The sequence below is a fragment of the Gnatocerus cornutus genome, chromosome 1 (genome assembly GCF_029298725.1).
Source record: "Gnatocerus cornutus isolate USDA-ARS CGAHR chromosome 1, icGnaCorn1.1, whole genome shotgun sequence".
NCBI lineage: Eukaryota > Metazoa > Arthropoda > Insecta > Coleoptera > Tenebrionidae > Gnatocerus > Gnatocerus cornutus.
The window spans coordinates 30,795,370-30,807,939 of NC_142233.1; the positions used below are offsets into that span (position 1 = coordinate 30,795,370).

At 36.8% G+C, this 12,570-nt stretch overlaps 2 protein-coding genes across 3 annotated transcripts in view; one reads left to right on the forward strand and one right to left on the reverse strand.

Moving 5' to 3' along the window:
- Positions 1-10,671, forward strand: part of LOC148181538 (MAP/microtubule affinity-regulating kinase 3-like) — an 81,192-nt gene extending 70,521 nt beyond the window's left edge. The window contains exons 4-12 of the mRNA XM_088049954.1: positions 8,811-8,999; positions 9,058-9,370; positions 9,419-9,870; positions 9,917-10,003; positions 10,050-10,162; positions 10,206-10,309; positions 10,351-10,391; positions 10,483-10,529; positions 10,613-10,671. Coding sequence (XP_087906080.1) covers positions 8,811-8,999; positions 9,058-9,370; positions 9,419-9,870; positions 9,917-10,003; positions 10,050-10,162; positions 10,206-10,309; positions 10,351-10,391; positions 10,483-10,529; positions 10,613-10,671 — 1,405 coding nt within the window. The remainder of the gene's footprint in view (positions 1-8,810; positions 9,000-9,057; positions 9,371-9,418; positions 9,871-9,916; positions 10,004-10,049; positions 10,163-10,205; positions 10,310-10,350; positions 10,392-10,482; positions 10,530-10,612) is intronic.
- On the reverse strand, positions 10,665-12,504 carry Nup44A (nuclear pore complex protein Nup44A). Of its 2 annotated transcripts, none has more exons than XM_088029456.1 (6): positions 11,963-12,504; positions 11,762-11,918; positions 11,454-11,712; positions 11,173-11,406; positions 10,968-11,125; positions 10,665-10,919 (listed from the first exon to the last, which is right to left on the reverse strand). In XM_088029456.1, exons 1-6 carry the CDS (start codon positions 12,071-12,073, stop codon positions 10,735-10,737), a joined length of 1,104 nt encoding a protein of 367 aa, XP_087885582.1. In that variant the 5' UTR covers positions 12,074-12,504; the 3' UTR covers positions 10,665-10,734. The 2 variants fall into 2 exon arrangements, with proteins under 2 accessions (XP_087885582.1, XP_087885574.1); XM_088029448.1 differs by having other exon boundaries at positions 11,454-11,715; positions 11,963-12,502.
- Positions 12,505-12,570: the final 66 nt, after the last annotated feature.

Here is a 12,570-nt window from a genome sequence, read left to right on the forward strand (position 1 = left end):
TATAAAGAGCTTATAAGCCGAGCTTCTAAGAAGCTAAAAGCTACCTTCTTTCAAATTAAATCGACCAGTTTAATATTTCAAATCTATCAGAACTGTCATCCTTTGATCAACACAACGCAAAAATTAGAATGGAACTTGATGTTGCGTTAACATCTCTAATTACACCGGAAGTTAATCAGCAGCTATGACAGTTTGCGTATTCGCATACATCTTAAGCCGCGACAATAGAAGAAGAAGAAGAAAAAGAGAAATATTCCAGACATAAAAATAATTTTCAATAACATTCTGCCGGCGTGTTTTCTCAAACAACACAATCTTGTCGCGTCTTAATGGAGGGCAATTACTCCGCGGCTGCGACCTCGAGTCCGGTGACCGGAACCGGTCCTAATTGAGTTTGACGAGAGGACCGGCAAAGATCGACCCACTACGAGATCAAATTGGATCGCAGCGGGCTCCGGTTATACTATTTCCTGTCCAAGCTACTTGATTAAGAACGCGCCCTCTCACCCCATGATTGATTAAGCGTGTTAATTGGTGACGGTGAGCGATCACAAGAGATCATTATCTAAATCAGACGTTATTGTTAAATATTTATAACGCCGAGTTGACAATTTAGAGCGAATTTTCAGTTGAATTACCAGAGGTAAAACTTATTTCCCTCAGCAAATCCTTTGAAAGAGGACAAAGTTTGGGAAATATTTCAATAGGACGTCATATCTATCTGCAGGACACGTTTTCCATTCCCTATCAACTCGAGCAACAAACAACGCTTCCAACTCACAACAAAATACTCATCTACGTCAGTGAGCACACTCGGAGGAATACCGGAGCTGTTCCACAAACACGGGTGTTTGAAGACCGACGGCTCCGGAGATTGAGTAGCTTTTTCGGAGAAGTAGATACGTTACGTCAGAAACAGGTTTCTTGGAAAAAGTCACAGAATGGAATAAGACGAAACGCTCACGAATACCAGAAATTTCTACGTTTTCTTTCATAAACAAGTCTGTTTTATTTGTTAACAATTTTTCTTTGATCCTAAAATAAACGAACGAATCATTTTTGATTTTCCAAAAGTTGAGATCTCATGTAAACCACTTCGCATAAAATCCAAAAAGACGGAAAAAAATGTTATTCCGTGTAAACCCAGGAGTATTTTTATTTCGAGATGAGATACAATTTCAAATTATGATTTTTCGTTATTAACGCTGCATTGATTTCACCCTTCGCCGGGGGTGTTTATATTTCGCTCCCAACTTGTTGTCGTCAATCCCCGGTTTGAACTAAATATCCCCCAAATATCCCCAGATTCCCTTGGAGATACATACGCCAAAACATCAAACCCTGTTAGCCAACTTTTCGTATCTCCACTCCCACTTTCTTTATTAACTGTATAAGAAGTGTCTAACGGAAGCACAGTTTTGACAGTTATGTGTGAAACCCGACTACTTATTGTTGCTTTCAGTTATAAAAACCATCAAAAATGACTGATTGTAAAAAGAGGCAAATTATGACAAATGATGTTTGAAGGGGTTTATAATTCACGGATGGCGGATGCGCCGGGTTAATCGATCCATGTTCTTTTCTTATTTTTGCGGCTTTTTTCCAAAGCAGGAAACGGAAAAAGGAAAGCACGTAGAAAACGGTGACACGGTAACCACACCTAATGGGGATCGTTAGAGCGCGTTTTTCAAGCTGTCCGGTGGCACGGGACCACGAATTTCGGTAATTGCGTCGCGTTTTCCAATTAGCTCAATCTCCGTAACGCACGTTCGCCCTTATTAACGGACCGCAATTGTGCTCTTAAGAGCTTTTTGAGCAAGCTTTAATCTTGTCGCACGCATTGGCACCGACATGATTAACGAAATTATCGCCCTAAAAATGGGTTCGAGTTTTTTCAAATAATTTTCGAGAAGAAGAAACACTTTATTCCGGCAAGAAATTTCTTGGAAAGTGAGATAAGTGTTCTCTCGCCGGAACGTTGTTCGGTACGGAAAATCAGCAAGTGTCGAAGTTGAATCGCTCATCTTTTAGAGAAGTTTTAAGAGACTTGTATTTGTTTCCGGAACGCTTATGTCCGGAGCAGTCCCGGAGGATTCAGGATACACACAAGTCCCGAAGCGATCCGGAAATGCTTGCTACACATTGAAACTAGAATAAATGAAACTCTGAAAATCGCTTGTTTATGTTTGGCGCACTCATCTCCACGACCCTCGAAATTAATTATTCAAAGCTCGGAATTTAAGAACGCAATAAATCCGTTTTCATGTTTATATTTATTAGAACGAGTTTGTTACAAATCTGAATTGTGTGACACTTAATTTCCCTAATAGAATAAATGTCGGTGGAGTTGGAGGCTCGCGTGCCTAATCAATCCAATATAAGTAAAAAAATGTTACGGTCTATCAGTAGGATCGGTTTATAGCTGTTTTAGTGCAATATATCATAAGATAATTGGATTTTAAGGTTATGTTATTTTAACGTGTGTACGACCTCTAGCGTGCTTTTACCGTTGCGTGAACAAACCACATAAACTAGAGAAAGTATGTGAAATATTTCAATTTACGTAAAAGGAACCTAAATTGGCGAATAATTCGGATGTTTACAGAGCAGTCCGTTCACACTGCTTCTAAAATGTTTAAATACTTGGAATTAAGAGACAATGGACTCCCACACTTGATTTATGAAAAATCCAGTCTTTCACCCACTCGCTCCATAAATAACCATCTTTAAAAATTGGTCCAGTAAATAAACGTCCAGGAAAATGAAGTGGGACAATACACCAATTTGCGTGCTGAGTTTGCTGAACTTTCGCAGCGCATTTCAGTTGCTTTAGTGAAGTAGCAATTCTGCATTGAAATATTGCACGTTATAAAAAATCAAATAACAAAACTTTATGTGTGTATACGACGGTGTAAACACATCTTCAGAATTGGGTTCTTAAAAATATGAAATGATTTATGTCTTGGCGGTTTTTGTCGTTGTGTCGCTGCAATTCCAAGAATTCTTTTGTTGTGGCTTATTAATTTTTCGTGGTATTAAGAAGCGAATATGTTTTTTGGGGGTTTGAGAAGTGCTGAGGTTGCTCCACGTCCAATCTGGATCAATATGAGTTGAGGACCGTAGATAGTAGCCAGCAAAGTCAGCAGCAGTACAGATAGTGTCGAATGCTGCCAGGCGTAACCAGCGTCATTCTTTACTTATCCTGTCATGCACTTATAGAGTTTTGAGGGAGCTGCAAATCTGTCAAGTTTTCAGATTGTTAGAGAATGAGGTGGTGGTTTGGTGAAAGAATCGATAATTTCATTTTGTACGAATGGATTTATTCAATCAACACAATCTAATTAGTTCGTCGTGTTCACAGTTTTCACCTATAAGTCGAAAGACTATAGAAATAAATCCAGAAGTTGGATACGTGTCTAAGACAATCTATTTGAAACAGAAAAAAAAAAGTTCGTTTAAAATTGCTATGTACTTTCTTTGATTTCTGTAGGTCCATCAAATTCTTTAGGTTTTTCTTCTCTAAACTTTTAAGATTTGACTTTTGAATTTGTCTGAGGGAAATGTGGAAATATGATTATATTTATGCATCGTACGATAAAAAATTCAAATTCTTTAAATCCTAATCCTCAATATTTGACTCCATCGTTTTTCTCGCACTTTTGTTGCTAATTTAATTTTTTTAGTATTTAATGCAAATTCATTTAAGTGGATATTTCTTCCAGAATTTTCGGTGATATCTCAAAGGGCACAACCAGTGTGATCGCCTAAAAAAAAGGTGTTTTTTAAGATTTTTTTAAAGAAAACTACTGCATAAAATGTTTTCAAAGTTGGAGGATATATTTTTTTTACATAAATAATGAAGAAAAATTTAAATTATCAGATGAAAATGCATAATTCTGACCGAGTGATTAAATATCTCCCAAGCCATTGGGAAAAAAGGCTTTTCACTGCTGCAGCTAGATGATATTTCCCGTACTTGACATGACTTTTTAATGTTATTTTTAAAGGTATAAACTATCAAAATATGCAAAAAAAAAAATCGGTTTTATTAAAAATTTCATACTGGTTGTGCTCCTTAATAATAAATAACTTAAAATTATTAGTTTTTATGACAGGTTCTAAATTCTAGATAAATAAACATTTTCGATTATGAGAAAATGTACATTTAAAAAAATGCTGAACAAAGGAACTTTTAAAACTCAATGTTTAAAAGCTCAAAAAGTAGCCCTAAAAACCTTCAATTTTCTAGCATCTAAAATCCTTGAAATTATTAAATGTTATAGATGAATATTATGAATTAAGCATTACAATTTTTTAAACATCTGTTCCTAACATGAATTTTTGAAAATACTCATCTACGTAAATTCTCATCTAAGCAAATTAAATTATAAACCTTAGGAACATTCAAATTTCTGTTATCTATATAATTCTAAAAATATTTAAATTTTATAGATGAATACATAATTCGATATAACATGGGTTAAAGTATTCAAAACATCTAGAATTGGAATTGAAAAATTAGGAATCTAGAAAGCTTGAAATTATAGAATTTGACTGATAGGTACTTGGAGAATTCAGGCCTTCAAAAAATCACACAATTTTTGAAAACATCACGAATATGAATTTTTCATCTAAAAAATAAAATTAGAAACCTTAAAAACGTTCACATTTTTACCATCTAAAATTTTTGAAATTCTGTATACTTATCACCACATTAGAAAATTTTCAAAAAAAAATCTAAAATTAGAATTTTTCAAAATGCTCATCTAGGAAAATTAAAAATATTTTTCGAATTTGCCGCTTTAATAGGTCCATTAGAGTACTCAATTTGGAGTCGTTTATAGGTATCTATAAAAGAACTCAAAGTAGGAAATTTTGTTTTTTAAGAATTGGCAGAACTAATTAGTCTGGCTGTCACCTGTTTCCTGTCAAGTTCTTGGTCAATTTGGTTTTTACGATTTGTGTTTAATAAATTGCTGCGTGAATAAAAATGTATGAATATAATTAAACTGTCCTTTGCGGCCAACAATAATTGTACCTAAATATAATAGATATGAATACTGGCTGTGAGGTTAGGTTAAGTTATGTCAAAATTCAGTGACAGTGAAACTCAATAAATGTCAAATTTTAAATTAAATTTGAAAATCAAGTGGCAAGTCGTGGTTACAAAACCATTACCAATCGTGTAACACGAAAACTCTTAGAATTCTAAAATTTAATTTTATTATTAAAAAAGGGGTGCAAATTCGAAAAAATAGTATAAAGGACTTCTTTTATAATGGCATTGGTGCACTCGTCCCATACAAAACTCGCCTACGGCTCGTTTTGTACACCGGGACCTCGTGCACCAAATTGGCCATTATAAAACACGTTCTTTAATATACTATAAAAACCTAGCAAATATTATTTTTCCGTGCATATAATTTGTCTTTATTTACTGTAAACCATAAATAGAAATAAATAAACCGAAAATTAGTGACATTTAAATCCTTTATCTTTTAATTATAACATTTTAACCACAACTAAAATGAGTGATGAAATCGATGAAGTCATTCCATAATGCAAAACTTCATCAACAGCGCGTCAGAATTGGTGGATGCGCCGGATGTATTTTCAAAATTTCCATATTTTTTGTTGAATGAATTTTTTATAATTACATATGATTTTGTCATAAAACAATAAATAACGTGGAAAATCAACAAAGTTATTCGTGTTAAAACTGTTGATTCAGCCACGCCGTAATATTTGAATAAATAATGAAGTAGAACTGTAGTTGAAACTATTAAATAGTTAAATGACAACATTTGACAATAAATTTTAATTTGGATTACATTTGGAAGCAGAACAATAATTATATGTTTTCAGCATAAATTATCCAAGTTTAATTTTGTCGAAGCATGATAACAAAAATCGAACAATCTAAAAAACACGAAGCTCCATCCATAAATCATTTTGTTTGTCAATAGCAACAGAGAGGCGGAACTCAAAAATCTAAAGCACATCCTCACATAATTGTAAAATTTTTAGTTAAATTATAGTTGTGGAACATGCAGCGTATTATTTAGCGTCATGTCCATCAAACCCACGTATTATCCTTTTATTGTCAGAGTATGAGCTTTAAACCTCTTTAATACCTCATATTACGATCTAATCATTACATTAAGTTAATTGTGGTTTATTACGGGTGCCCCGCCATCCCAATAAAAAAGTTAAGTCGTCAACCCGATGAATAACTCCTGAAAAATGCGGCGGTGATTAAAACGAGATTTTTTCGGGGATGAAGTGCGTAGGTGTTTGAGAATTCAGGTGACTGACTCAGGGATGGGCGTGCAGACTACACGGACAGAAACGATGGTATTATAAGGTATAATTTGGCGATGAAGTGGACTCCGACTCTCATGAATGTTTTAGTGAGTTTTGTCGGGCATCGACCTACCCTATACAGATCTACACCTAATTTTCATCGGCGAGACCACAACATTATCATTGTTTCCATGCTCAGAATTAAAAACTCTCTTAAATATTTACGAGTCGTGGTCACAAGAATCATAATAAATTCATTCGGAGGTGTAAAACACCTACTCAGGAATGTCGAGAGGAAAAAAGGTTCCTGAAAGTGAACGTCGGGTGAGTAATGGCAAAACACGCAGGAACATATCAGAAATCTATTACAACTGACCGATAAAAATGGACGTAAGATCAAATGGCCGATTTATATAGCACAGGCCGAGGATACTTTGTTACCTATATGTATCGGGGGCGGTCACGACAATGACGGATGACACTGGGCCATCCCAAAGCACGCTCCAGCGAGTTTTTGGACGGTTTATTGATACATTTCTGACGTTATTGCTTTTCTTTGCGGGTCCGGTATGACGGCGTCGATATTTCATCTATTCAAAAAATGCCAAGCCTTGGTGTATTAGATTTTGCGCGAAGAAAAATACATTCAGATTTTATTAATCAGTGGTAAAAACGTCCAAATTCAAAGTAAATCAATGTTGATTCACTCCCGCCAAGTTGTACGATCTGTGGCATTCATAAATAAAGCCAGTGCGAAAGTTTGGTCATTCTTTATGACAGAGCCATGAAGAAAAGCCGGGATTAATTTTATTGGGAAATACAAAACGAAACAAAACTCCAACAATATGCACTCAGACCGAACTCGATATTATGAAATCGTAATATACGAATGACAAATGTACAAACTTTGACGATTTTAACGTCGTGGTTGAAATTAATATTGCTTTGTTAAATCCGAGTGTATTTTGTAGCATCTACTTAGCTCCCAGCTCCCGATCATATTATTCATTTTAAATATCTTCTAACGAGGAACAGACAAAGGTTGCAATTAATCAATTTAATTTGTGTAGAGAGCATGTTGCTTTTTCCAGAATACAGCTTCCATTAAAATTGTATTTGGAGGTTTTATTCTGCTGGAATGTCTGGCTACTCTTCCATTAAAAAGGTAAACATAATAATGAAATACGAGCCAAATATTGCGAGCTGGTAAGTGTATGTATTGTGTTTGCTACAAGATTAATTGAAGAAAAAGTGGCGGAATTTAATTATTTCGCTCGAAAACTGTCTCGCTGTGAAAATTTGATTGAATGTGGCGCATCACATTTTGAAGGATCTAAGCAGAATTTCATTTTCAGGAGTCAGTCGATTTTCGTCGACCCAATCTACGCCATAAGTGGTCTCGGTTGGTGGCAGGTTGGAGAACTAGCTGCATTTGCAAGGGGCCACATATTGCACCCTACATCAGGCTATTGATTTTCAGCAGTTTCACTCTTTGAAATGCAATTAATAATTTAGCAAAAAATCAAGCGAAATCGTTTCTGAAACAAACTTCCTCGACTCTGTCAAAATATATCACTCTAAACCCGAGCACGATACATTTAAGTAATTACGTGGTGTTTATTTGAAAACGACTCCCTCTGCGCCCGGAATTTTAAAATCCGGGAAGGTCACACGTAGCGATGATCCCGGAGGTTGGCGGGTAGCCGCGACCGCAGCACCACGCTGATAGATGACCACCAACGGACTTTACAGCATTTTATTTATTGCTCATTTCATTTGGCCCCCTCCGCCATCCGTGATGAATGTTCGGCCATGTATTACTGTGTCACTGCAACAGTGGACAGCTTTATTGGCAGGTCCCAACCAATGTTACCAACTTTAAAGCTGAATTTATTCCGACCGGATTGAACTACTCACAGAAAACAGATGTGATTGCAGCTACGGTGACTTGTAACAAACGATTCGTCTTTCGCTTTAAAGCCACTTCTTTACAAATGCAGCAGATTATTTTTCAAAAAAATACTTGGAACTTTAAAATTAAAAGACTGGAAATAATGTTCTAATTTATGTGGCTCCAATAACCTTTTGCTTTTACAGCGCGAACTTCAAACCTCAACAATGTGGACACTTTGTTGCAAATCAATATCTCGCGACATTTTAACATCTTATTTTGAATAATTTCGAGTTGCGACAAACAAATGTGGCCTTGAAGCCAGAGATTCGTAATAAGCGCAAAGTAAATATTATTCCGCATAGTACATTTAATAAGAAATTGTAATATTCTTTGTTTATGACTGTTGTTAAGCCATGAATATATTCATACCGACGCCAGGATCAAGCCGTGGCAATTTATGCATAATATACGGGCTTTTTTATGTAAGGGTGTCCTACATTTTAGATGTCCCTCCTTTATTGTAGTTCTCGCATAATATTTTTGCACTATAAAAATACAAAGAGAGAGGGAGGTTTTAATTAAAAAATTCACGGTAATATGGGTCAATTTCCAGAGACTTAAAAATGGAAAACGTAATACTCAATGCCAGCCAAACCCAAATAAAAATCGTCGATTTTGGCCTGAGCAACATTTGGACACACACCAGCCCTCTTCGTACACATTGCGGCTCTCCGGAGTACGCAGCGCCGGAGCTTTTCGTAGCCGGAAGAGAATACGGACCGGAAGTTGATCTTTGGAGTTTGTTAGTCAAACAATTAATAACATATTTTGTTCGCCACATTGACGTTTATTTATTTTAGAGGCATCATTTTTTACGGGATGGTAGTAGGGCAACTCCCTTTCGTCGGCGGCAAGAAAAACCAACTCTCTTCTCAAGAACGCAGAAAAAAACTCGTCGCCCAAATCAACAAAGGCTTGGGAACGACCCAACGTCAAGCCATAGCGCCCCTTTCTCCAGAATTCAAAACGATGCTAACTAAGCTCCTAGCGGCAGAACCTGAGAAGCGCCTCTCAATCAAAGAACTGCTCATACACCCGTGGATAACCGAAAAAGGGAAACGAACCGTTCAGAGGCATCCTTTTAGACAACTGGACAACGCCGTTGCCACAAAAGTTGCCACTTATTCATGGCTATCAAAAATATGACCCTCATGATTTTAGACAGTGAAACAGCTCAGCGAAGTCTTCCAAGTGGATAGAGACGTGGTGTCTGCGGATATCTCCAAGAACCCGTACGGGAGACTTGGTGGAATGTTTAACATCCTCGCGTATAAAAGTGTGAATGAACAATTTAATCCCGAGCAAATTGCGCCCCACAAGACCGAAACACACAGACTCGTTCCTAAACCGAAATCCGCTTCTTTGGTTAAATCCCAACACACTTTTTACAATCAATGCATCGTTCTTTTGAACAAAGTATCGAAACAACAAGTTGAGACAAGAGCTAGGACCGCGACTGCGGCATCAAAGAACGCCGCCAAATCATCCAGAACTAAAATAGATCAGCTACCAGCGAAGCCCCAGTCATCGAAAGTACCAAATACTAGAAGTACCCCAGTGACTAAAAGAAGAATCCCAGAATACAGAACACCAACTCTTGATTCCATCAAAAAGTAACAACTTCTATTAATTTGTCTCTTTATTTAGATCTTCTTCTAGAATTTCTTCATCTAAAGTCCAAATCACCGAAAAACCTGCTTCAGCATCAAACTCAAAACGTTCACACACCCCAATTAAGAGGAACTGGTGAGTTGCTACTGTACTTACAATATTTCGAAATAATTAGTGGTAGTGCATCAGCTGCAGTAACGACAAAGCAAAACAACCGAGAATTGCGGAGACAGATTTTTGTGGATCCGGCGGGAATGGGGGATGTTTTACCTTTGAAAAAGGAGCATTCAAACGGTAAGGAATTTCATGTGGAAAAAGTAAGTAAAAAGGTTTCTAGTAAGGCTCCGAAGAAGCAGAAATAAAAACCCTCTGGCCAACGAACCCATTGCAAGATCTATCGCTGGATATTTGATTAACAACGTTCCCAACAACATGTTTAACGTAAGCATGAAGAAAGTTTGAAATACTTTGCAAAAAACGAGAGTAAGAAAAAAATTATCCATTCGGTTTTGCTAGTAGTTTCGTAACTTAAAATTTAGAGTAATTTACTTTCGCCTTAAGGTTAAACTAAACTTTGCTTTAAATAAACTATAAATCATTAACTCTTTTTGCAGCGAATGCGAAAATAACAACTCCTTGGGCACATATTTACTAACTATAAGTAGGATGGATTTGCAACATGTAGAAAAAAATTTAATAAATTGATAAATTTTAGATCGTGAGTTTTTATTGACGCTTTTATAGCATTATTGTCCGTTCTCTGTATTAATATTAATTGCGTAAATAAAAAACAAAGCACGTAGTAAAAACTTTATTTAAAAAACGAAATCCTTAAAATACAGGCTAACTTCAGTTGAACATAGAGATCAATGCCATGGTACATCTCTCGGTTGAGAAATGGCACCCAATTTAATATATCTTGCGGTTTGTGACGCAGTCTGGGCTGACGACCCCAAATTAGACGTCACAGATGATCTGTGACCTTCATTTGGGACTTGAGAGCCATCACCGCGCAAAACCGCGATGGGTTTCCATGAGTTAATGTAATTCACTGAAAAAAAGAGAGTAAAAACTATTCTATATTTGTCAATCATTTTACTTTTAAACATCCTAACGCAACCGTCATCTCCACTTGATGCTAAAATCGTTCCGGTTACATTCCAGCAAACTCTCCAAACTGTAGAATCGTGGTCATCGAATTGGGCTACAGTTTGTGCGTCTAGTTTTGTGATAACGTTTTGTAGGGTGGGATTCTCACTAGAAAAATATTACAATAAAAGAAGTTGTACAAACTAGGCACTCACTAGACGTGAGTTAAATTCACAATTTTCACATCTTTTGTGGCTACAGCTAGAACGTGGAAACTGCGCCCCAAATTGGGGGAGAATGAGATGTCATAGACAGGATCTGTGATGTTGGTGATTGCATCAATTTTAGTCCACCTTCTGCTGCTCTCACTGTAGACATAAATGAAGACTTTGACACCGTTAGCAGGGTTTGGGTCGTCACTCCCCACAGCCAGCATCAAAGGGTGCATCCTGTAAGCCCCCTTTAATCTCTATTGATTTAATTTTGTAAAAATTACTTTGATAAACTAGGATTCCAGCTCAAGCAACTGCATGGTAGTTTACACTGAACTTCATACTGCAGTGTCCACTGACTGAGGTTCATTACATCAGGTGCTTCATAAATCCTAATAATTCCTTCAGCTGAACATGTCGCCAACTGCAGCCCTTGAGTTCTAGGCCCAAACTTCACATCAGTGACTGAAGTTCTGGAGTCTACCAAGTTTGTCCTTCTCACCCAGTGTCTTGTCCCTCTTTCTCCAGGACCTGGGGTCTCCCCTACTAAAAAACCAGTAAAGACAACCTTACAATAATAAAAACAGTGTACCTATTTCCTCCCACACCGCTGCTGTTCTATCAAAAGAACAAGTCGCTAAAACTTGCCCAAATTCTGGATGAGCCCATGTGACTTTCCACACAGAACCACTATGCGCCTTCCAACTTGATGTCAAAGACCATTTTCCGTCACTATTTTGATCCCAGACCTAAAGGCAATTCATGATAAAAAGAAAACAATCCGGAATTTTACCTTGACGTATTGATCACTGGAACAAGTGGCCATGCGTTGACCGTAGAAGTCGTAAGCGACGTCATGGATCAGGTCTTTGTGTTCTGCGGTTATTTCTTGTGCTTCAAACATGATGGAACATTCCAAAAATAATAAGCGTGTTTACATAACCTCAACTTTTGACAGAACAACAACTGAAGTTCGGTCTGAAGTTGACGCTTATCAGTGACGGTTGCGCAAAAAGGGAATGTGGCTGTGGAGCCTACGACGGTTGTTGCAGAGGGAATTCTAACTGCCGGCACAGCATAGGAATACAATTATCTTTCTATGCTGAGCTGCCGGTAAAACAAAATTGGTCTAAAAAAAACTGCGCCCACTTTGGTACTTTTTTGGCGTAAAATTTAACCGTTTTTTTTTCAATATTATTATGGAAATTTTTTTTTCCAACGGCAACCTGATCAATTACAATTACAATTGCGTTTAATGGATGAAGGGACTATGAACTTCACGGTTTTCCCAAATGTAGAAAATTTCGTTAAAAAAGTAGGAAGAACATTCAAATAAAAGGTGTTCTCGCAATCTTTTTTTTTAAATGTCACATATCCCCATTATCCATTAGGCGCTTCAAT